The sequence below is a fragment of the Petaurus breviceps genome, unplaced genomic scaffold, assembly GCF_028583685.1.
Source record: "Petaurus breviceps papuanus isolate PSGF00001 unplaced genomic scaffold, PetGlider_PUasm1.0 126, whole genome shotgun sequence".
Taxonomy (NCBI): Eukaryota; Metazoa; Chordata; class Mammalia; order Diprotodontia; family Petauridae; genus Petaurus; species Petaurus breviceps.
In genome coordinates, this window is record NW_027185655.1 from 13,340,184 (window position 1) to 13,363,513 (window position 23,330).

At 37.3% G+C, this 23,330-nt stretch overlaps 1 protein-coding gene across 1 annotated transcript in view; it reads right to left on the reverse strand.

Annotated features, from left to right (window-relative positions):
* CDS1 (CDP-diacylglycerol synthase 1) overlaps nt 1-23,330 on the reverse strand; it is a 62,129-nt gene that overhangs the window by 30,099 nt on the left and 8,700 nt on the right. The window contains exons 2-5 of the mRNA XM_069093073.1: nt 16,076-16,203; nt 10,414-10,510; nt 7,295-7,392; nt 915-1,054 (exon numbers count right to left, since the gene is read on the reverse strand). Of these exons, the coding sequence (XP_068949174.1) occupies nt 915-1,054; nt 7,295-7,392; nt 10,414-10,510; nt 16,076-16,203 (463 nt within the window). The remainder of the gene's footprint in view (nt 1-914; nt 1,055-7,294; nt 7,393-10,413; nt 10,511-16,075; nt 16,204-23,330) is intronic.

Sequence of the window (23,330 nt, forward strand, 5' to 3'; positions counted from 1 at the left end):
CCAGTCTCAATTTCCTTGTGGATAAAAATGGGAATAACACCTTATCTGATTACTGAGAATTCTAAATAACTGAAATATGCAGTGTGTCTGTAAATCTTAAAGTACTATGTGTTTATTGTTATTAACTGGAAGCTAGGAGGGACCCTCTGCTAATTATCATTAATGTTTATTTGATCTTATTCCACCTCCCAACTATTCTGTTATCTGTATACCACCTTTAGTAAAGCAGGAATCTGGTCAGAAATATAGGTCACTGAAGAAGGAAGTCATATGCATAGGCAGTTACTTTGTGCATGAGATTTAAAGTATTTTCACATTCCTTTGTATGTATTTTTAAGAATTTAGCTGTCAATACAAAGGGCAGCCTAAGTCTTTTCTCTAAAGTCTGGATTAATATGCAGTAATATTCATTTAAGTAATTGCTGAAGTCCAGAGGTCAAATAGCACCCCCCCTACAAAAACCCGATTAATCTGTGTGTAAATGCAAATTTTAAAAATCATTTCCCAGACAATTTTTTTCAAAACTGATTACAGACTTTGCAAAAAAAAAAAAAAAAGAATTCCAACTACTAACTTCTAATCTTTAAATACACATTATAGCATATTTTAAAATGTTTCTAATGATCTTGGGGAAAGTACTTAATAACTCCATGTTGATAGTATGTAAATCATACTTCCTACCTCCTTAATTTCTAGATACTGTTTCCATGGGGCATGACCTTGTTACCATAGAAACAATTCCTACTGTAGATAGTGACTTCCCCTTATTTTAGACCGTGAACACAGACCAGCTATCTATACATGGAATGAGAAATTGGCATGAAATGGAAAGATGACATAAAGAGTTGCTAACAAGATACATTGGATACGAATACACCAACCACAATCTGGAAAAGGAATCTCTCTTTGCTTACCTGCCAGATAGAGCGCAAATGATATAAATCGATGGTAGCGAATTAGGAACTGAAGTTGCTCTTCTCTTTGAACAAATGTAGCAAAATAATCTGCTACAGTCTCTCCATAGAAAAAGTAGTTCACACACAGTAAAAAATACCTGCAATATAAGAACTATCAGCCTATTTTTCTTTGATGAATATGATCATCAGACACCCTCAATAGAGCTGTCTTATACATAGAACAATACAAAAGAAATCAAAGTAAACCAAATGTTTAAAGATCAGTCCCTCAAAAGCTGCTCAGCGGGGCTGGCACCAACATTTTAGATTTCATTTCAAGGTAGCCAGAAACTCTAGCTATTACAATTAATATCTAATCAGTAGCTGTTAACATGCGTTTTTAGAAACAGGTTACAATACAATTTCAGAGATTTCTTCTAGCTCTGTTTTAGTAAAATTCCCTAGGGGGTACAAGGAGAGACAAAGGGGTTCACTCATGCCCCTTTTCCATTGCCTTTTAAAATCTGAAACTGTTATGTCTCCAATGGCCTAACTAAACTTGGTTATGGGTAGCTCCAGTAAAGCAGCAGAAGAGAAGACCATCGCTCTCTTCTGATGTCACCCACACCATTTTCTCTGCCAAAAGAGCTGCTCTAAACTAACCCATTCAAAAGCACTACCGGTTTCCTAGACTACAAACTCCTGAATTCTCTTTCCCCCTTCTTTATCCCTACATTTAACCTGTCAATAAATCCTGCTATGTCTCCCCTTGGCATCTCTCTCAAATCTATCTTTTTTTATAAGTACTATCTCTTTCCAGTTTGAGACTTATCAAATTAATCATTAAACACCATTATTATCATGCTGCTCAAAAACCTACACTGACTCCCAGGTGCCCAGTGTAACAAGTCAAAACTCTAGCCTTCAAGGCTCCCGATAATCTGACTTTCACACCTCCCCCACCAAGATATGCAGTGTTATTACTCAATACCCACACTGCTTGGCTGGTCTGGTACACACCATGTCCACTGCTGCCTTCCCACCCGGAGACAACTCTCAAAGCCCAGCTCAAGTCCTGTGCTATTCTTGAGGCCCTGCCAATTCATGCCCATATTGCTCTCTATGAAATCCTACTGTGCTTATATATTTAATCTTTTTCCTTTCCATACATGTCCACATATTCTCTATCAACTTGATCTGGAATCCATGTGAAGGTGTATGTCATATACTTCCTGCATGGCACCAGGCCAGGCACAGAGCAGACACAATAAACACCTGATGACTGACATAACAATGCCTCACTTACTCAGAACAATGAAATCATTTTAGAATTTACAAGGAGCATTCTTCTTTTTGTACTGATGATTACCAGCAGTGGGACAAAAATTTACTCATACTAGGGCATTAAGATGGATGAGCTTTAGGTACTGCATTTTTAGTACCCTTTCTTACATCAGTAGGCACAGAAAAGGGTATTTCATTTCCCTAGAGAATACAGTTTTCTTGAAGGATTGGTGGGGAGTGGGTAGACAACAGAGTCAATATAGAAGCCACCTCACTACCAAGCCGATGCTCACTTACCATCCTTCCCTTACACTTCCTCTCTGCACAAGAGGAAGGGAGCACCACAACACTAACATAGCATGGCCAGGAGAGGTCACTTCCAGCAGTGGTCTGACTTGCTCAGTCATAATAGTCTGTAATTTACTTTATAACTTATACTACAGTTTTACTACATCAGCACTTACCCAAGTGATCTGACCATGCCACTTTATATAATTCTGTGAAATAGCATTGATTTGGCACACAAGTCCAATTGTGGGTTATTTATCTAGCAAATACCCTTCTCTAGGTTTTATGAATGTCAAGTGAAATAATAGAGTTGCAGCTCTGATTTAAAATAGATGTGAAGTACTGAACCTCACTTCCTAATCAAGTTAACATTTTACAAATAGTTCAAAGGAAGGGGAATATCTTGGTACATAGGCTTAATAGTCACAGGAAATCTAAAATGTCACTTGTGACCACACACAATATAGGACTATACATAAAGTGTATAATGTTAAAAGTTGGCAAATTTTAGAAACATTAAATTTTGCTGTCTTTCAATTAAATAAAGGAAAATAGGGAAGTGAGAAACTACAAAGACAATGTCAGCAACAAGATCATTGTCTTCAGATGAAATATGGATTATAAAAAAGTTTCTGTGAATTGAATGTAAGTTGGAATAATGGGACTAATAAAGAGTAATAACAAATATTCTTTAAGTAAAAGAGTAGCTCAGAGAAATTAAAAGGCTGAAGGAGGCAGACAGAGAAGACTAATAGAAGCAGAAATAAGAAAACAGAATTGGAGCAGTGAGAGAAAGAACCGGGTCAAGATGGGGTAGCATGGGGAGGAGGAATGACAGGGTGCATAGAAAAGGGCAACCCAACTAAAAAAGATGAGGGTACATTCATAATCAATCAGGAATGGACTTTACTTGAGAAAATAAAGTTCTCAAATCGATGTCTTATTGTGTTGGTAACTGCCCTTCAACAGATCATAACTCATCCAAATGTCTGTCCATCCTAAGCAATTCTTGTCCATTTATTCCTCACTTTTGCTTCATATTACAATGAAACCAAAGGAACCATCAGTTCCCTCTTGTTCTTGCCTCAAATAACCTATTTTTTTTTCTCTCATATGTGCTTTGATGGCATCCATCGCCCCAATTCTCCTTTTGGACTGTTTGTCTGTAATATGATACGGCCTGTTCATACCTGCGATGTTTCTTCATTGCCCTCTGGGGCAATTCTCTCATATATAATTCTTAGAAGACCATTACCTAACAGCTATAAAGCATTAGGAAAATATAGGTAAGGAGAGGATGGGTCTTTGTTTCACAGAAATGTGAACAGGAGTAGGGCTCAGTTGCCTTTGATGAAACTGCAAAGTACTTTCTTACTATCTCTCTACATATATATTTAAAAAACATATCTATACACACACATATATCCTTATGTATGAACTTATGTATGTGTATGCACATATACACTAATGTTCTACAGTCTGTTCATCCAAATGCATATCATAGTCTGGACAAAAAGCAACCTTTACCCATTTGAGTTTCAAGGGTGAATAGTTATATCAAACTTGTGAGCACTTTTTTGTATCTCATCCAAAAGGGCCTTTGATGTTTGATGCATTTAGTGCAGTGTCATTTGTAAATGGGAACACCTGAAGTATCTCACTAACTAAACAGAATCCCTGTTCATCTTGAACTCTCAACTGGATTTCCTCCATGAAAGTAAAAGCCTGTTTATTCTTACCCTTATCTGTTATTGATAATCAGAACGCTGAACAATTTTCTATCATTTTATCTTCCAACGAATCTTGTAAAAGTCTGACCTATGCTTGAGACATCTTAATGGAGAGGAACCTTTAAATGTGGCATTTTGCTCTACCAATCAAATGTTCTCTTAAAGTAAAATCCAATCAGCATAGTGGGATCTCATATCCTCAACATCTTTCAGCCAATTCTGTGATTGTAAAGGTTTGACTTCCCATAGAATATCACTTCTGAAGTCTGCCTATCTCTTTCTAATATCTAATCAAGAATCCCCTCAATGTGTATATTTATTCTTCTCACTAAAATTTTATGTAGATGGGAAAGTAGACATTATATATATATATATATATTAGTGTTTACTAGTGTTCCTTCAGTGTTCGATTTGGTTAGTAATGAGATGTTTGATTTTTCTACCCCTTTGGTATCCTCTTTCTTCTCTCTTAATAACTAATCCCTAATGACCTAACAATTGGGTTGCCTCCAGCATCCATCTCCTCTGTGTACATTTGGTATAATACAGTTGCCTTTCCTGTCTGTGTTGCTTTCCATTCTGTTTCTGTATCTTTTATAAGCATGTCTGGAAATGTGATCTGAGAATCAAGTGTGGGGGCTCCAACTGTCCTTGAGAGTGAAAATGTGTTATGTTCATTGGTTTCTTTTAAAGTGATACTAGCAATTTTCCATCATTTTTTTTTCTGTAAGATTTTACAAATGAATTTATTATCTTAACTTGCCTTTTCTCTTTGCTATCTCTCTCTACTTAGCAAGTCATTCAAGTTTTGATTTGATTTAGTTTTTTAAGCACTTTTGGTTACTTCCATATGAAATCACTATAATTGGTATCAATGTCTATTCTTAAAATGTATTAACTCAAATAGGTCAGGTGGCAGTTGCTTAAATTGTACATCCTATCTTTATTTCTGTTTCCTTATCTGTATTCATTTTAATCTTTTTTCTAAGGAGCTGGTTCTCTAACGCTATACAATTCATTTTGGAACAATTCCCATGTTGGTAAATTGTATCCTGTTAAAATATAATTAACTTTTGTTATGTTTCTTTTTGCTCATCATATCCAAAACCTGAATTTTTCTTAAAGAAAGTGTTCATGATGTAGAAGCTTGTGAATTTCTGGCTATTCTACATGTGTCTGACATCTGTCTTTTCTTTCTCCTGGTTCTGCATTTTCCAACACTTTTCACTGTTCTCCCCTCTGTCCACCTTTGCACTGAGTATCAATGTACCTATTGTCTTAATTCCAAGGGCTCCACTGAATCCTTCACCTTTCCATTTTCTGTAATCATTTGTGAGCAAGCTGCAATTATTTCCATGGTGTTCTTTTTTGTTGTTGTTGCTGCAAATACTCATCATAAGCACTGAAATATAAGATTAACTAAATGTCCCATGAAATGCTGTTTCTTGTTGCCTTTTGAGGCAAATGATAAAACCAACTCTGCCTGCTCATTTGTCTCTTCCATGTAAGAATCTCTGAGCCATCCTTCTCTTTAGCTGCAACTTCCTTTCATTTTATGGTTTTGTTTATGGAGAGATTATCAAGTCTCATAAGATCCAGATCCATTAGTCTTTTCATTGATCGTTAGACAAGGATCTCCCATGTAGAGCAAGGAAGTACTCTACCTAAAACTCTAATTTGTGGTACCCAGGTCCCTTTTCCCACCACTGCCCCTCTAGAAGTAGAAGGGAGCCACAAAAGACTGAAAGACATTTGGCATTTTCCTTTCTTTCATGGGCTTCCATGGCCCAATAACTCAGGCTCACATGATTGGCAGGCCAGTCTACTGAGGATGAGCCTTTCTGTGGTTAGCTACATTAGTCCTCAGGACAATCTAGTGTTAGAATCACACCTGAAGTTCTTCCACCAAGATCAGATCTGCCAGGGGCTGCACCATGTAGGCAGAGGCTTCATGAACTTAAAAAGGAGGCAAGAAAGAAGAAGAAACGCCAAGGAAAAGAGGTAGAAGGCATGAATCAAACATGTCTTTCTTAGTTGTAAAAGGCTAGATTACCAAAGCAAAAGGGACATTGTACCTGCCTAACATTTCTCTTTGCTTACCTCTGATATCTGCTTAAAAGAAGATAAGCTGGGATTGTGTGAAATCAAAGTTTTATCTTTTTTTTTTTAAGCTTGTCCTTCCACTATGCCAGACTGTTTTAAGAGATCGGATACTTAAAGGTGCCAGTTTATCGAACTGGCCCAAATTCCAAAGACTACTCTTTGATTTCCACATTCCAAGGTTACAATCAATCACTTCAAATTTGCTATTCACTCCTCTATCATTATATGGTTGATCAACTATTCTTTCTTATATAAAACTTTTTCAACTAGGAAAATGTAAAGGTCAAAAGCATCTATTATTTTGAAGCCAGGTGAACAATGATAATATAATATTGATAATTAAGGAACAATCCTTATGTGTCTTGAGTTTAAAATTTTAACATCTTATGGGAATACTTGACTTGGTGAAGATTGTATACAACATTTTGGATGTCAGTACATCATTCTGAATTATAGCAATTGCTTCATATCTGCACTTCATCGACATTTCAAAGATTTATGATTTTAGCAGTGTGGATAATTTCTTCAACCAACATAAATTACAATCTACTTCATTCCTTAAATAGATGATCTTTGTCATTTGGCATCAGTGACAAAGTTTGCCATGTGATGGTCCATTGTCTGGTTATACATCTCTCTAAACTTAAACAAATTACATGTCTAGGCCCACAATGGAATCATTTCGAGCTTCACAGGACCTGCCAGAATTTGTGCTGTTGGCACAGCCTTGGGGAATCAGACCCTGACCCTCCATTATGAAGATGGACTAGAGTAAGGTTTTAGGCTTATTATCAGGAAAAAATCAAACACCTTTAGTATTTAGTAAATATTAAGGAATTAGGGTTTAGCCTAATAATCTTTTCATGTCTCCCAAACTGCAGACTGTCCTTTGCCATGATCCAAATATGTGTATATTAAATGATAATGTCAGTTCCCAGAGTCTGGATTTATACAATATTGTTTTTCAAATTAAAAAAAAAACTTTAGACTTACCAGCTTAGTGTTCTAAACCATGGTAGCTCATAAGAACGATAGACTCTATAGCCTATGGTAATAATTTCATGGAAACATTTCACTTGAATGCCCAATACCTACAATTAAGAGACAGACATTTTAGTTGACCATGATGTCTAACACTCAAGAGTATGAGATCAGAAATACCACCCAAGAGTAAATATTTTAAAATTCCTCCCAATATTAGACTATTACAATAACAGGAATAATAGCACAATCTAGCGTTTACATAGCTTTAAGGTTTGCAAGGCATTTTACCTATTTATTTCATCTGAACCTCACAATAGCAGCCCTGTGAGTTAGGTACTGTTATCACCCTTCTTTAAAGAAGCAGCTGAGGCTGAGAGAGGTGAAGTAACTTGTCCAGAATTATACAGCTATTACATGTCTGTGGCAGAACCTGAATCCAGGTCTTCCTAATTCCAAACTGGCATTGGATCCACTGTTGGAAGCTATTATTACTGGAAACTTGCAGGTTCACAAAATTCCAATAATTTGATACAGGATTCAATGACTACTTCCTAAGGAGTAAACAGACCACTCTCTGGGCTTAAAGAGTAATATGGTGCTAGGTATAGCTAGTATTGAAGAAATTTAGCTTTATTCCAGGAAAGAATTGGTATTTTCTTTTTCTTTTTCTTTTTGCAGGGGGGAAAGCAGGGCAATTGGGGTTAAGTGACTTGTCCAAGATCACATGGCTAGTAAGTGTTAAGTGTCTGAGGCCGGATTTGAACTCGGGTCCTCCTGACTCCAGGGCTGGTGCTCTATTTATTCACTGGGCCACCTAGCCACCCCAGAATGGGTATTTTCTTTGGCTTATGGGAATAGACCAGACTAACAATCAAAAGAGCTATGAGTCAGGGGCTTAATTAAAACTTCTCAGCCTGTTCTGAGAACAGAAGATTTCTTCACCTTTGTAAACCTGGTAAACTTCAGCCTCTGTACATACTGGTTTTATTTCACTTAAAGTTTTATTTTTTTTCTTTATTTTATTTCTGCACTAAAGTTGTTCTTAAAATCCGTACCTCAACTAAATTGAGGAAATAAGAATTTCTGTCCACATTTGGACCATGAGTTTTCTAATATCCATATCCTGGAGTTCAAGTGTGGGCTTTGAAAGAGTAATAACTTGAAAAAAAAAGTCGGTGGGGCAGCTAGGTGGTGAAGTGAATTGAGCACCAGCCCTGGAGTCAGGAGGACCCGAGTTCAAATCCGGCCTCAGACACTTAACACTTACTAGCCATGTGACCTTGGGCAAGTCACTTAACCCCAATTGCCCTGCCCTCCCCCCTTCAAAAAAGCAAGAAAAAAGAAAAAATATTTTAAAAAAAGAAAAAAAAGTTGGGAGCAACTGTTTAAAATTCTCTCTCTCTCCCTCCCCCCTTCTCCCCTCCTCCTCTCTCTCCTCTCCTCCTGCTGTCGCTAAGGCCAGTATAACATTTCTATAACCAAACAGGACCACCCAGCTGCCCACCAAGTCTGCAGCAAAAGCGAATTTCCAAAGCCATTTAGTGTTCAGTAACCTTGATGGACAGTGGCTCCTCTTCAGAAAAATTTCAAACTCTTATCTTAAGCTCAAAAAAAATATCATAACTTTTTTCCTCTTCCTGTTCTGACTTAATGGGTATATTAAAAAAAAGTCCAATGCATGTGTTACTTGAAATGCTATGGAGTTTTAACTGTATCACTGCTATGAACAGTGTATCAAGCAGCAGAGGGAAGCAATAAGTGTCTGCTCCAACTCTGCCTTTGTAACGTGAAAGCCTTTAACATTAACAACCCATACACAGGTAAATATTGCTGCATTCCAATAAAACTTTATTTAGAAATGTAAAAGCCATGCTTTGCTCATGGGCCACAGAAACAGGCAGCTGGCTGGGCTCGGCCTGTAGGCTGTCTGCCAGCTCTCCTACTAGAATGGAATCTCCATGTGGGCAAGTATCAAATCATAGCTAAACTCCGCGATTTCCTCCATCTGTTATACTGTTCTGCATATAGCACCTGATTAACAGCTACTTGCTGAATTTGAACTGCTTGAGTGTCATAAAATGTATATCACAACTTCTATGGGCCTCACTCTCTTTACTTGTAAAATGAAGATACTGGGCTACATGATCTTTTTCAGCTTTAAAAGTCTGTGATATATTCCTATTTGACATTAAATGTAACAAACATCTAATAGAAAGAAGTCCCGAAAACTTTAAATAAGACTGTGACCATCCTAAAAGCCAGCACACAATTGTGCACTAACACAAGTTACACTTCTGAACTAACATAAGACCTCATCTGCACTAAGAACGATGGCTGGTCTTTGACACATCACTGATCACAAACGCTTCACTATTTTGCACAATGAGTGTCTAGTTTATGGAGGGACAGCCTGTTCTGGACACAGATACAATAAAGGCTCCAACTTACAAAGCAGGCTCAAAATTGGTTCGTATATTAGATATTCTGAATGCATCTTTCCCCCATAGAAAAGAAGCTAATTTTATATTTAACACCTAACATACCACATTTGCGATGAAAAATTTTAAAATGCTGTCATCATACTAGAAACGTAAAACAGAAAACAAAAAGTATTTTTAATCAGTTTTGTTCCCTTATGGGGCAAAAGAGACAGTATATGACATTCATTGCCACATGAGTGGCATAGTCAAACACGATGAGATGGTGTGCACAGAGTGTGACCTATGCCATCGATTAGAATATCACATCAGTGAGATCACAGATCTGACAGTCTCAAAGTAGAGGGCAATAGTAATTATTGTACAAAATTATAATACAATTACAAAAATGGTACAGTAAGAAAGATACCCATACTCCCTGCCAGCACTACAAGCCTTTAACGAGAATTACCATCTAGCAGATCTCATTTCCCAACAGTATGACTTAAAGTCTACATCATAACAAACCTGCAAACAAAAAAGTATGAACCCAGAATTTTTCCTAAAAATACTGTAACACACGATGGTTTAATATCTTGCTCAAACAAGTATTGTAATTACCTTTTGTGAAGCTCTTGTCTCACATAACTAACCATGTATACATGCTGAAAAATAAAGTCAGATCACAGAAAATGTATTTAGCTGACTTACAAGAAGCATCAACATAAATGATCCCATGTAGATGATCAGGAAAAATAATGAAATCATTGTCAGAGTAAGAATTCCACGAATCCACCAATTTTTCCACCTATAAAGAAAACATCAACAGTTACCCTTTAATGTGCTCTCAAAGACATTTTTTTTTAGTTTTAAATTCTGCAAGAATTGGACTCTGATCTAAACAATTCTTCGCAATTCCCCACAGAACGTACTAAATTCATGATTCCCACTCATAGTAACCCATATCCAACAACAACAAGAAAAGAAAGGAACCATGAGATTAGGAGGTCATATTGGTTATTAATACTGATAATTAAGTTGGTGAGTAATATTATTTATTATTTTTCTCATGCCCCACAGAATCTGCTCAACTTTTTCCTCTCTGTAAACCTCCAAGTAAATTCCATATTTACAGCTGATGAAGAATCCTACAGAATCATCTAAATTGAGGCCACATGACAACTACCTTCACTCCCCTCCCTCCGGTGTTTCCACCCCACATGCTTTCCTCCCTTCTTTCTCATAGCAGAGGAAGAGGCATCACTATTTTTACCTGAATCCCCATTTCTATCTGTCCCTGCCTCTCCTAGGATCTTGCTCCAGGATTCATCTCCTTTCCATCATGCATCTTCAATCCCTTTGGTCTTTGTTCTTGGCTTCTCACTTTCTTCCTTACACCTTAATATGTTTTTCACATTTCCAGCCCTTAAAAAGTCTTTCCATTGAGTCTTCCACACTCAGAAAGTCTTCACCATGACTCTTTGCTTCTTTGCAATCTAGTTTCCATCCCCACTATCTGATTACTTTCTTACTTTTTTTCAGAGAGAGAGAGAGAGAGAGAGAGAGAGAGAGAGAAAGAGAGAGAGAGAGAGAGAGAGAGAGAGAGAGAGAGAGAGAGAGAGAGAGAGAGAGAGAGAGAGAGAGAGAGAGAGAGAGAGAGAGAGAGAGAGAGAGAGAGAGAGAAATATGACTTCTCAGTCACCAAATCATATTTGTTCCCTTATAAAAACACTGAACTTGATCCTACAGGAAACTCTCTCCTCCTCTCTTAGCTTCAGAAATGCCATGCTTTTCCTGGTTCTTTTCTTACTTATCTAGTCTCCAAATCTTTTTTGGTTCTTAGCCTCCTCCCTCCCACCCCTTGGCAAACCCTAATGTGGGTACTTCCTCCATGTGTATCCACAGGTCCTCTTCTCTCTCTACATGTGTTCCCTTAATCTCATTCATTTCCAAAACTTTTCTGATCACCTTTATACAGGTAATTCTGTATCTCTAACTCTGGATTCTCTCCTGAGCTAGACTGCAACTCCCGATTGCCAACTTCTCTAACTGAATGCCTCACAAGCACCTCAAAATCATCATGTCCTAAAACAAATGAATATAGTCTTTCCCCTTACTATACCTGCTCCTTCCAAATTCGCTGTTTCTGTCACTGAAATACTCATTTGCTCAGTATCCCAAATTTCAAATCCTGTGCCCTACTGGTACAGCTCTTCCTTGTACTTATCTCTTTCTCTCCACATATCCTAGCAATAACAACAGAATTAATCCTTTTCCTTCAGTCTCTCACATCCATCTCTTCTCTATTCCATCTGCCACCATCATAGGCCTTTTATCACCTATTTGAATTACTTCAGTAGCCTAAATTTTTTCTTGCCTCCACTTACCCTTCCTATGATCCATGTTCTTTACCAAACATCTTTCTTCTAGCTCCTACATTCAAAAATCAGTGAGCCCCTGGTGCTAAAATTCCTTTATCTACAATTCATGTTCTACATCCCGACATTCATCTTATGCTATTCTCTGTCCAGTCTTTGTCCTCCCTCAAATCAGAATTTTTAATCATCAATCACAGACACCTTGCACTTTTTTTTTTACCTCAAAGCCTTGGATTAAAGCTATTTATTCTCTCTGGGTCTCAAAAGTCTTTACCTGTTGCATTTGTATTCATCCTTTAAAGCATATTTCAAAGGCCATCTCATTTATCTTAATAAGCGTCTTTGATTCACCACACTCCCAGTCATTAATAACCTTCTCTCCCCTAGTGCCCAGAAAGTACTCAGCTTTATGCTGTTATTTAAGATTTCAGCTCATAAGATCATTCCAGGAAAGGCAAGCAGTCTAGGTGGATAGGAATACAGGCTATGTGAAAAAAGGGTCCGTGAAAGATAGTACAAAGGCAGGACAGACTGTGTAAGGTCTCCCACACCATGAGTTGAAATGTCACTTGGTAGGCAACTGTTTTGAACAGCAAAGGAATGTGAACATCTGGGCACATCAGTCCTGGTAATCGAGGGAGGACACATAGAGTTTAAAGGGCCGGTCATGGGTCATACAGCTCCGAGGTATCTGGTGAGATGAAAATCCCGATTTTTCTGATTCTAAGGTTAGCACTTTATCTTGAATAATTGGTAATAAAGATCTCTCAACAAAATGGAAGGACCCGAACCCTGAAGACACCCCTGTTAGTCACCTGGAGATACACTGAGCTTCACACTATCCATTAGGTAGTCACTGTCCCTCGAGGAAAACTCCACCAATCTGTAATTAAATCCTAGATCAGGATACCCTACTGGCCTGGGCCTACTGCTGAGGGGAACCTGAAGCCTTGCTTAAATACCGTTAAAAAGCCAAGCACAGGGGATTTACTGAGAACTGGATTCACACACAATTTAGAGTCATTGCACATCTCTGAAGACCACAAGTAAGGATTCTAAGGTGGCAGGACCAGTAGTTTGCTGACACAGCTTCCTTCCCTCACCCATGACCCAGTGGCTCCTGGTCAGGGAGCATAAAGGATCTGAGCTGTGCAGTCAGTGCCTCGCAGAGATGGGGGGCACCTGAGACAAGCCCCTACTCTGATGACTGACTAGACATTCAGATGGAGACTGGGGGGAGGGAGACAGGGATGTTGTGCCCACAGAATCACTGTATCCTTCAGCAAATCCTTGCTGCTTTAGGGCAAAGTGAACCTCCTCCTTTTTAAAATGTTCAGGGACTTGTGAGTGCTTCATTTCATCTCAATATTAAATTGAACTAAGAGGGTGCTGAGGTTAGTGCCACACCTACAGCACAGAGAGTAAAATCATTGAGTGTAAGCTGCAGACAACAAGGCTGCTTGCTCCTGAATCTTGGGCAGGGGCATCAAGAAAAACAGGCAGGGAATGCAAAAGACAACAGTGAACACGGGTCTGAGCAGGAACTCCCAGTGCCCAGAAGGGACACCCATCTCCACTATAAGAAAAAGGCTGTCTAGCACTTTTTGTGCTAACAAAGACCTGGAATCAAAGGAGATGCCCCAGCTGGAGAACGTGGATGAACGTAACAGAGTATTACTGAGCCATACGAAACGACAAACAGGATGCATACAGAAGCACAGACAGACTCAGAAGAACAAAATGAGACAAGGAAACAATGTATACAATGTTTACAATGACGTACGTGAAAAAATAACCCACAAACAAAATGAAAATGAATGTTGCAATATTACAGAGAAAAAGCACAGCCCAGAAGAGAAGATCTGAAGACATCTCCTCCTCACCCCTTGGCAGAGCTCTCTGCATATGTAAGTATTTAAGATGGATTTTGCTCAATTTTTCCCATTCCTTTAACAAAAGTTAATTAACAAGTTAAATAAATTTTTCTCAAAGAAAATGTAACTTCAAAAAATGGACTAAAGCTGATAACTTCAGTGACTGATAAAAAGACTAAGTGAAAGCGGGGGGCGGGGGGCCTGGGGACCCCTGGCTCCCTCACTTCCTGTTACATAAAGGAGGAAGAAACCAGTTCAGTTTTCCTTCCCCCTTGTCCTTCTCTCTGTCCTTTGACAAGCGGTGGTTCTCCTAATAATCAGTATTCTGACACAACAGAAATATAAACATTCTAAAGTGATGCGGATTTTTTCCCCTCAATGAGAGTATTATCTTAATAATAGCTAGTTTTTCTTTTTTGTAGGAAAAAAAGCATTTTAGAAAGCAAATGCCCTTAACCCTGACATAATTAAAGCACTTATTATTTCAATGATATTTTATCCATGTCAAGGAGCTGAGAAATGACAGCAGCATGCTTACAATTTATTGTTTCTTTACCCCCAAGATCCCCAATCACTTGCCATTTGTTTGATAGGCAGTTTTGACAATAATACTTGTTTAAATATCAGAAGCATATGTGACAAGTATGAAAAGAACAAGACGTGAATTTAACATACGAGGTTAACAGATGAATTTATTTGAAAGAGAGAAGAGATTGACAGTAGGCCATAGGGGAAAAATATAAAAAATAAGTATATACAGAGGCATTTAAATACTTGACCAGACAATTTCTTGGACCCAAAATGAAACAGTAACTGAGATGAAATTCATTGTCAAATATAGAAGGACTAAAGTGGTATAAGTTTCAAATTGAAGCACCAAAAAAATATTCATTTTTATTTGACATTTCAAGGGAGTGAAACTATATGAGAGTTTCATTTAAATGATAAAAAGGATTAGCAAACTTTGGGGGGAGTTACAAAATAGCCTACCATTCTGAAAAATCATTTGAAATTAGACTAGAAAAGTCACTAAACTGTATATGCATTTCTGATACCACCCCTAAGCATATACTCTTGAGGGGAAAAATTCAAATCAAAGGTCCCTCACACAAAAACATAGCTATAGTAGTTTTTGTTTTTCCCAATGGTAACAAAGAACTGAAAGCAAAATTGAGCCTCATCCATTAGGATGTGGCTAAATAAATTATGGCGTCTGAATATTGCAAATGTTTATTGTTTCATATTTATGTATGAAAGTTTTAGAGAAATTTGGGAAGATTTGTGTGACCTGATACATAAAAAAGAACAATTTATGTCAAGTCCACAACAGTGTAAAGGAAAATAACCTTAACAGACAGTAGAATTCTCAATGCGCGGCCAACTTTGAATCTGGAAGACCAACGATGATGCAGGACACATGACAACACTGTCTAGCTGGGAGCATAGACCCATGCTTCAAAGGGAGGCAGAGACCGGCAACTCTGAACAGCACTGGTCAGTTTTCTTTTTCTTTTTAAACACTAGTAAGGATTTGGGGCAAAAAGACAAAATGATGATGACAATGATGAAAAAGCCTTTTTAAAAAAAGCACGGGAGGGCAGCTAGGTGGTGCAGTGAGTAGAGTGCTGGCCCTGGAGTCAAGAGGACCTGGGTTCAGATCCAGCCTCAGACACTTAACACACACACACACACACACACACACACACACACACCTAGCCATGTCACCTTAGGCAAGTCACTTAACCCCAACTGCCTTCCAAAAAGCAAAAAAAAAAAAAAAGCATTGGTCTTAAAATTGAAAAACACATACATAATATGGATTTTGGCCACCAATCTGTTACTGTGACCTTGGGCAAAACAGCCGAGCCTGTCTGAAGTTCAGTTTGTTCATCTTAAAATGGAGAAGGGGGAGAAGGAAAGAGGAGAGAAAAAGGAAGATGGAAAGTAATATATTAATAGTCAACTCAATGTTTTGAATTGTAAAGCAAGTGGATTGATTCTGGTCAGAGTATAAATCATATTAAAGTTATGATTACAACCATAAGCAAAGTTATTTTGCAGAAACAAACCTGTTACATGAACCAAAGAGTTAATGAAGTATTAAAATCTGTTCAATCATACCTTGCAGATAAGCCAGACAGAGCTTTCTGAAGCACTTCAGGGGTTCTGTCTGAGGATGGTGGAACTTCTGGAATATCAGAATCAGTTCTGGAATCCAAATCTCCATATTTATCATCAATATCAGTTTCCTAGAAGAAAAAAAATTAAGTACATATTAGAAAATTGGAAAAACTGGAACTACAAAAATGAGCTAACATTCAAGTTACGTATATAACCTTAACAAAAAGAATAGCTGAGAAGATATCTTAAACACCTAGAAAGTAGTTATGTTATGAAAATTTGATTATTACCCCCAAGATGGAGGACCAGACATCTTCTCCAATATAAATGACCTTTAAAATCTCTCCAAAGTAAAATTATATGCAAAAAGTAAAGCAATTGCACTGTCTCCACAGTCTAAGAAGACACCAAGAAACCTAGTTAGGTAACAACCCAATGAACTAACCACAGATAAAGTTAATCCTGAATCTCAAATACATTCTTTCCCTCAGCACCCCATCTCCCCTGTGCTGGCAGGACTACACAAACCAAACCACAGAAGTGCAACACAACTCAATTCTTCCCTGCCCCCCTCAATCCTGTGAAGCAGAGGTGGATGAAATAAAATATAAGATAACACAAAACAACACAAGATAACACAACATTAACAAAACATAACATAGCAGAAGCTTTCTCTGCATGGAACAGCAGCATTCTTGCTGTAGCACAGCAATGGCAGGTCAGAGAACTAAAGAATAGAGTGAGACTGAGGAATCAGTATGTGTGGGGAGCAGCATACAGGGGAGTCCAGTTCTGTCTACCCAGAAGTCACTTGAGGGTTGTGAAAAGTAAATCACCCACCCAGTGCATGAAGAGGCTCAGACTACTGAGGTGTCAAAGGAAAAGGCTCCAAAAGAAAAGAAGATCTCTAGACAAACAAAACATGTTCTCTAAAACGAGATGTACAGAGAAAAGCTATGGGTCATAGGCCTCCCAGAAGAACACACATACACAAAAATATGAATGTCAAAATGTAAGAAATAAAAAAATACTCAGAATTTCTGAATACAGAAAACAAAAGTGCCACTCAAAAGAATCTACAGATCATCCTCATAAAAAAAAATCATGTGTTGCAAGCTCCAAGACACAGTGATTATACTTAACAATTCAATGACAACAAAAGTTGCGATCTACCAGGAGAAAGACCTTCAAATATAAAGGAAATCTGAATAGTACAAGATTATTTTGTCCCTACCAGAAATTGTAGAAGAGAATGGAATATGTTCTGAGGAAAGTAGCTCAAGAATAAATTCAAGATGATATACCCAACAAACCTAAATCTACTAAATCTAAATTTAAAAAGGTGTTCAATAAACGAGAAGTATTTAAAGCACTGCTATAAATCAAACCAGATAGGAGTGAATTACATGCTTTGTAAAATGTCCAAGACAACAGAAATACAAGTAAGGCATACAAATACAAGAACCAAATAAGGCACAAGCAAAATTGAATAAATTATCATGGAGGAGGAGAGACTGAAAAGAGAAAAACACACACACACTTATTGTGTTTAAAACCCACCCAAAACAAAAGAGCAAGAGATTTCATTCTAAAAGTGCATAAGGAGAAAAGAAAGCAAAATTAAATGGAAAAACTAATAGCATCAGACTAGGTTTTTTGAAACATTATAAACTAGAAGAATACTTCACAACATGAACTTGCAAATGAATCTTAAGGTTTTTCTGAGACTAAACTGAAGAATGAGAAGGGTTAGATGGTGTGTAAATGAAATGGGGGTAAATTGGTGAAACAAAGTCTGAGAAATGCAATTTATTGGTAAGGCATGCAGTTGTAAAACAAATCATTTCCAAGGCTCCTCAGTTGGCAGGAGGCCCCTGAAGAGAGATTCACAAAGGTTTTTATAGTAAAGTACAATTACTATTTTAAGATGTTGGGACATTCCAGCACTTGGAGATGCTGATTTGGCTACATCTACTTGCATCCTGCAAGCAAGCTAGTCAGAGACACAATAACAAATGATTTCCTTAAAATGACATGATTTACAGAAAAAAAAAACTAAATTTAGCTCAGGGACATAAAACTTGAGCAACTATACAAAATGTTATTCATGATACAAAAAGGAATCAATTTCATTTTCTCGATGGGATAGTAGAATGCACCCTAATCAAATCAAAAGTAGATTAAGGGAAATAATTTCTATAATCCCTCAGGAAGAAGAATACCTATAGGAAGATGGGATAAAACAGAGGGATCAAAACAGAGAAAAAGAAGGAGGAAAAAATTTGATGGTGGGAGAGGATCCCACTGAGGAAAGTTCCTATGGGGCAAGAGAGATAGTCTGTAATGGGAAATGAGAATCATACAGTAGTTACAATCTCCTAAGATTTAGCACCTAGACTACAAACTCTGGGAGAACATTGTGCCTTCATGACATATCCTGTCTTGAGGAATTAAGAGGGCATGACCCCAATGCAGAGATTTCATAGCAAATGGGTAAAAAATAATCATGGGAGGTACAGTGGGTAATAATGGGGTGTACAATTAAGGAAATAGGAAAATTTTTGTAATGAGACAATACTTGAAAAACCGAGAGAGGCAAGAGCTACAAAGCAATAACAGACACTGTTTGGAAGAGGTAACTTCAAAGGGGAACCTTGGAAGCCTTATTTCAATAAGGATGCAAAGACTAAAGAAGTAAAAGTCTAAAAGACTTCTAAAAGACCAAAGAGTAAAAGTCTAAAATAGACAGAAGGAAAAGAGAAATAACAAGAAAAAAAGAGGAAAAGTACTCTACAAAGGAACAAAGAAAAATCCTAATTTAGGGGGAAAAAGTTAAAAGACAAATGGAGGAAAATGTAAACCTAACTCTTATAACTTTAAATATGAGAAGATTTAGCAGTCTAATAAAACAAAAAATAGGAACACAGTGGTTACAAAAACAAAGCCACCATCTGTTGCTTACAAGATCTACAATGAAAAGCAAAGACAAATACAGAATAAAAAGGAGGGAAAATGTATTAAACATCAGGTAAATCCAAAAAAGTAGACCTTATAATCATTTTGTCAGACTAGGCAGAAACAAAGATTCACAATATATAAAAGAGATAAACAAGGAAACTACATTATGCTGAAGGGAACCCTAGACAACAAACTAATAATACTAAATTTAGATGTTCCATATGCCTTCACATCTAAATTAATAAAGGGAAAAATCAACAGAATTACAAGGAGACAGAGACAGTAATACAACAGTGGGAAGATATTTTAATATTCCTTTCTGAGTTTTCAATAAATCAAAAAGAAAGAAAAATTTAAAAAGAAAGAAAAGGGAAAGTAGTGAATTGAACAAATTGCTAGAGAAACTAAAACTAAAAGACGTGGCATTTTAAAAATGGGTCAATAGAGAATATGCAACTCTTAAGACACTGACCCATTTATTAAGGCACAAAAATAGTGCAAATAAATGTTAAAAGGCAGCACAGTAACAAAAGAAAACAGACAGCTACTACTTTGGGGAGGGTACTCATCAGGTCACACCTGGATTACTGCAGTGACCTGCTCATGGGCTGAGTACCTCAAGTCTCTCCCCATCAAATCTGTCCTCCATTCAGTCACCAAAGTGATTTTTTTTAAAAAAGAACAGGTGTGAGATCATGTCATCCTCCCATTCAATAAATTCTAATAGCTTGCTATTGGCTCCAGGATCAAATACAAAAACTGTTTTGCGCTCAAAGAATTTTCATAACCTAAGCTACTCCTACCTTTTCATTCTTCTACATTACTCTCCACCACAGTCTTCCATCCAATGACACAGGCCCCCTGGCTGTTCCAGAAATAAGACCCTCCATCCTTCTTCTCCAGGCATTGTCCCTGACTGTCTGTCCCCCATGCCAGGAACTCTGCCTTCTCATCTCTGCCTCTTGGCCTCCTTTAAGTCCCAACAAAAATCTCATGTTCCAAAGGAAGCCTTCCCCTAATCCGCTAACTCTGGGGCCTTCCCTCTCTTTATTATTTCCAATTTATTCCATATATAGCTTATCTGCACATCACATATTTGTTTGCTTGCTCCCTTCTCCCATTGGATTCTGAGCTCAGAGCATTCCTGTCTTTTGTCTGTTTCTGTATCCCCAGAAATTAGCATAGTTCCTTGCATACAGTAGGTGCTTAACAAATGTGTACTGACTGAAATGGAGTCTCAAAAAAAGAAATTCTAAGTGAGGTCAATGGAGAAATTAAAAAACAACAACAACAATAATTATGTGGAAGTGAATGATGATGATGAAACGTACCAAAATTTCTGTGAAGCAGCTAAAACAGTCCTTGAAGGAAAATTATATCCCTATAAACATATATGAACAAAATAGCAAAGAATTAATGAGATGAGTGTGCATTTAAAAAAAATCAGAAATGAAACAAACCTAATTTAAGTACAAAAGGGCTATTAAAATTTAGAGGAAAGAAATAAACTGGAAAACAAACAAAAAATCTATAGAAATGATTAACAAAACTGAAAGCTGGTTCTCTGAAGACTAATGAAATGGATAAACCTTCAGTCAACTTGATTTTAAAAAGCAAAAAATCTAATTAACAAAAAAAAATTCATTTGGAGAAACAAACATCTAACCTATCAAAGAAGACAATGAAAACAAGGAGGGATAAAGAAGAAATAGCACTTCTATGAAGAAATAGCACTTCTAAGGCCTCAAACTATATCATGAAACAGCAGTTATCAAAACCATTGATATTGGTTTCAAAATAAAGAGGGATTTCTAGGGGGTATGCTAGTAAATGTTTAACAACCAGCTCTACAAAAATACTGAGGACATAATTAAATTTTAATATATATTAACATTTTCTCCATAAGTTTCTTAATTCTAAATCACCAATAAAAAAAAAAATCAAGTCCTAATTGGTAGCATTTGTTGATCTCTATGTTGTAAATCCTCACATTGAAAGTTTAATAACTGGGATTCCCTAAGGCAGTCATGCCAGCTCCAACATATACCTGGGTAAATTAATGAAAAAGACTAGAAAAGGAAGAGTCAGAAACAATGGAATTCAATTCAGCATTTGATATACTATAAAACATAAATTACTTGGACAAGAACTCCCTATTTGAGCTAGGGAAAACTAGAAATCAGTCTGGCCTACATCAGGCTTAGAATCTTAGACCAACACTACACACCATATGTCACAATAAATTCTAGATAAAAATGTGATCCAAGGCCATATCATTAAAAATAATTACAAAAGCAGGTCATACACGTTTTATAGCCACGAACAGCAGGGTTATTCTTGACCAAAATAAAGAAAGAGGCAATTCCAAAGGATAAAATGGATACTTTGACTTCATGAAACTGAAAAGCTTCTGTACAAAATTAATGTATCCATGATAAGATATTTAAGGCTAAAAGCCATTGCTCTATGGTTATAAAAGGATATTAACAAACAGTTCTCCAAGAAGAATTACAAACTATCCCCAAGCATATGAAAGAATTTTCCAAATCACTAATAAGGAAAATGCAAATCAAAACACTCAGGAAGTAATACTTCATACCCTATATATTGGCAAAGATGTCAGATGATGGAGATAGTGTTGCAGGGGTTGAAGAAAAACACAAAAGCACATCCTTGGGAGAGTTAGTAAATCTGTGTCACCATTTTAGAAAGCAATTTGTAATTATGCAAACAAAGAGCCTAAAATATACTTTTGACCCAAAGATTCCACAATGAGCTTATGTCCCAAAGAGGCCTCTGATAAGAAAGCCCCCCTTCCCCTCCCACACCAAAATATTTATAGTAGCACTTTGTGGTGGCAAAAAATTAGGAAGAAAGTAGTTTGGGGAATGGCTAAACAAATTGTGGTATACGAATATAAAGAAATTTTATTGTATTGTAAGAAATTGCAAATAAGATGAATGCAGAGAGACCTGGAAAAATATACATGATCTGATAAAGTGAAATAAGCAGCACTAAGAAAACAATATACATAATGACAACAATGTAAACAGAAGCAAAAATAAATTTAAAAGTGAACATTCCAAAAATAAGTACAACTCCAAACAAGAGATGTTGAGAAGACATTCGCACCCTACTTCTTTGCAGAGGTGGGAAGTCAGCAAATTAGATACAATGTAAATACTTTCACTTTTTAAATCCATTGGCCAGTCTTGCAAAATTCTCTTTTTTTCTTAAAACTATTATTTGTTGTATGGGAAGGCTTTCTGAAAAGGGGAGAGGGGGACTATGAGAAAAATGTTTATGATGTTAAAAAAGGTGCCTAAACCATAAAAATGAAGTAAAGTAAAATTCATTGTTTTTGTCAGCTTAATTCAGAAAATGAATGCAATGAGAATCATAATATATTATCTTGTCTCCTGAGCTGGATATATATGTATACTAATTTCTCACATGGTCTCAATTCAAAACTTCTTCAAGTGTTAACAGCAGAATAACCACCCTGCATTTTCATAGAGCTACATATTTTTCAAAGCACTTTCACGTTCACTAGCTAAGGGGACCGTTCCAACCTCACTTTGTGAGGTAAATAGGCTCAATTTTCAAAGAGCCCCAGATCAAAGAGACTGAGTTACTTGTTACAGAAAGAACACACAGGAAAGTTTAAGGCATCTATTAAATCATCCCTATATGTCAGGTGCTGTACGAAGCACTTTCCAAATGTCACCTCATTTGGTCCTCACAACTGATGGGATCCTAATAAAGCTGCCCCAGCCCCAATATTCTAACTTCCTTATAGGCCCCACTGAACAGCAGGCCCACTGCCCCTGTGTACTCACTCACCCCTCCACCCCTCCCACACATACATTCAATACTCTGACTTCTTCACATATGCCTCACACTGCTCACTAGAACAGGTGTGTCCATGAACTTCTATTTCTCACAGAAAATAGCAGGTGTGTCCATGTGATAGGATCCCAGCCACTGCCTCTAGCCAGCCACTGCCCCCAGACCCATTCTTCATATTTCCCAAAGAAGCAGCAGATACATCCATGCACTCAACCACAACCATATCCATCTAGTCTCAGACAGGACCAAAATACTCAGCCAATCAGAAAGTGGCTAGACAAGGATGCCTGAGTAGGATGTGGACCCCAAAATAATGGAAGGAACCTGCCCTAAGTGGGCACCTGGGCAGTAATAGTAAAGAACCAGAGTATACTTCTGACGTAGAGAGGCTTACTATAATATAATTACCATACATACATACCACGCCCCCATGGGTTTTCTGTATGCA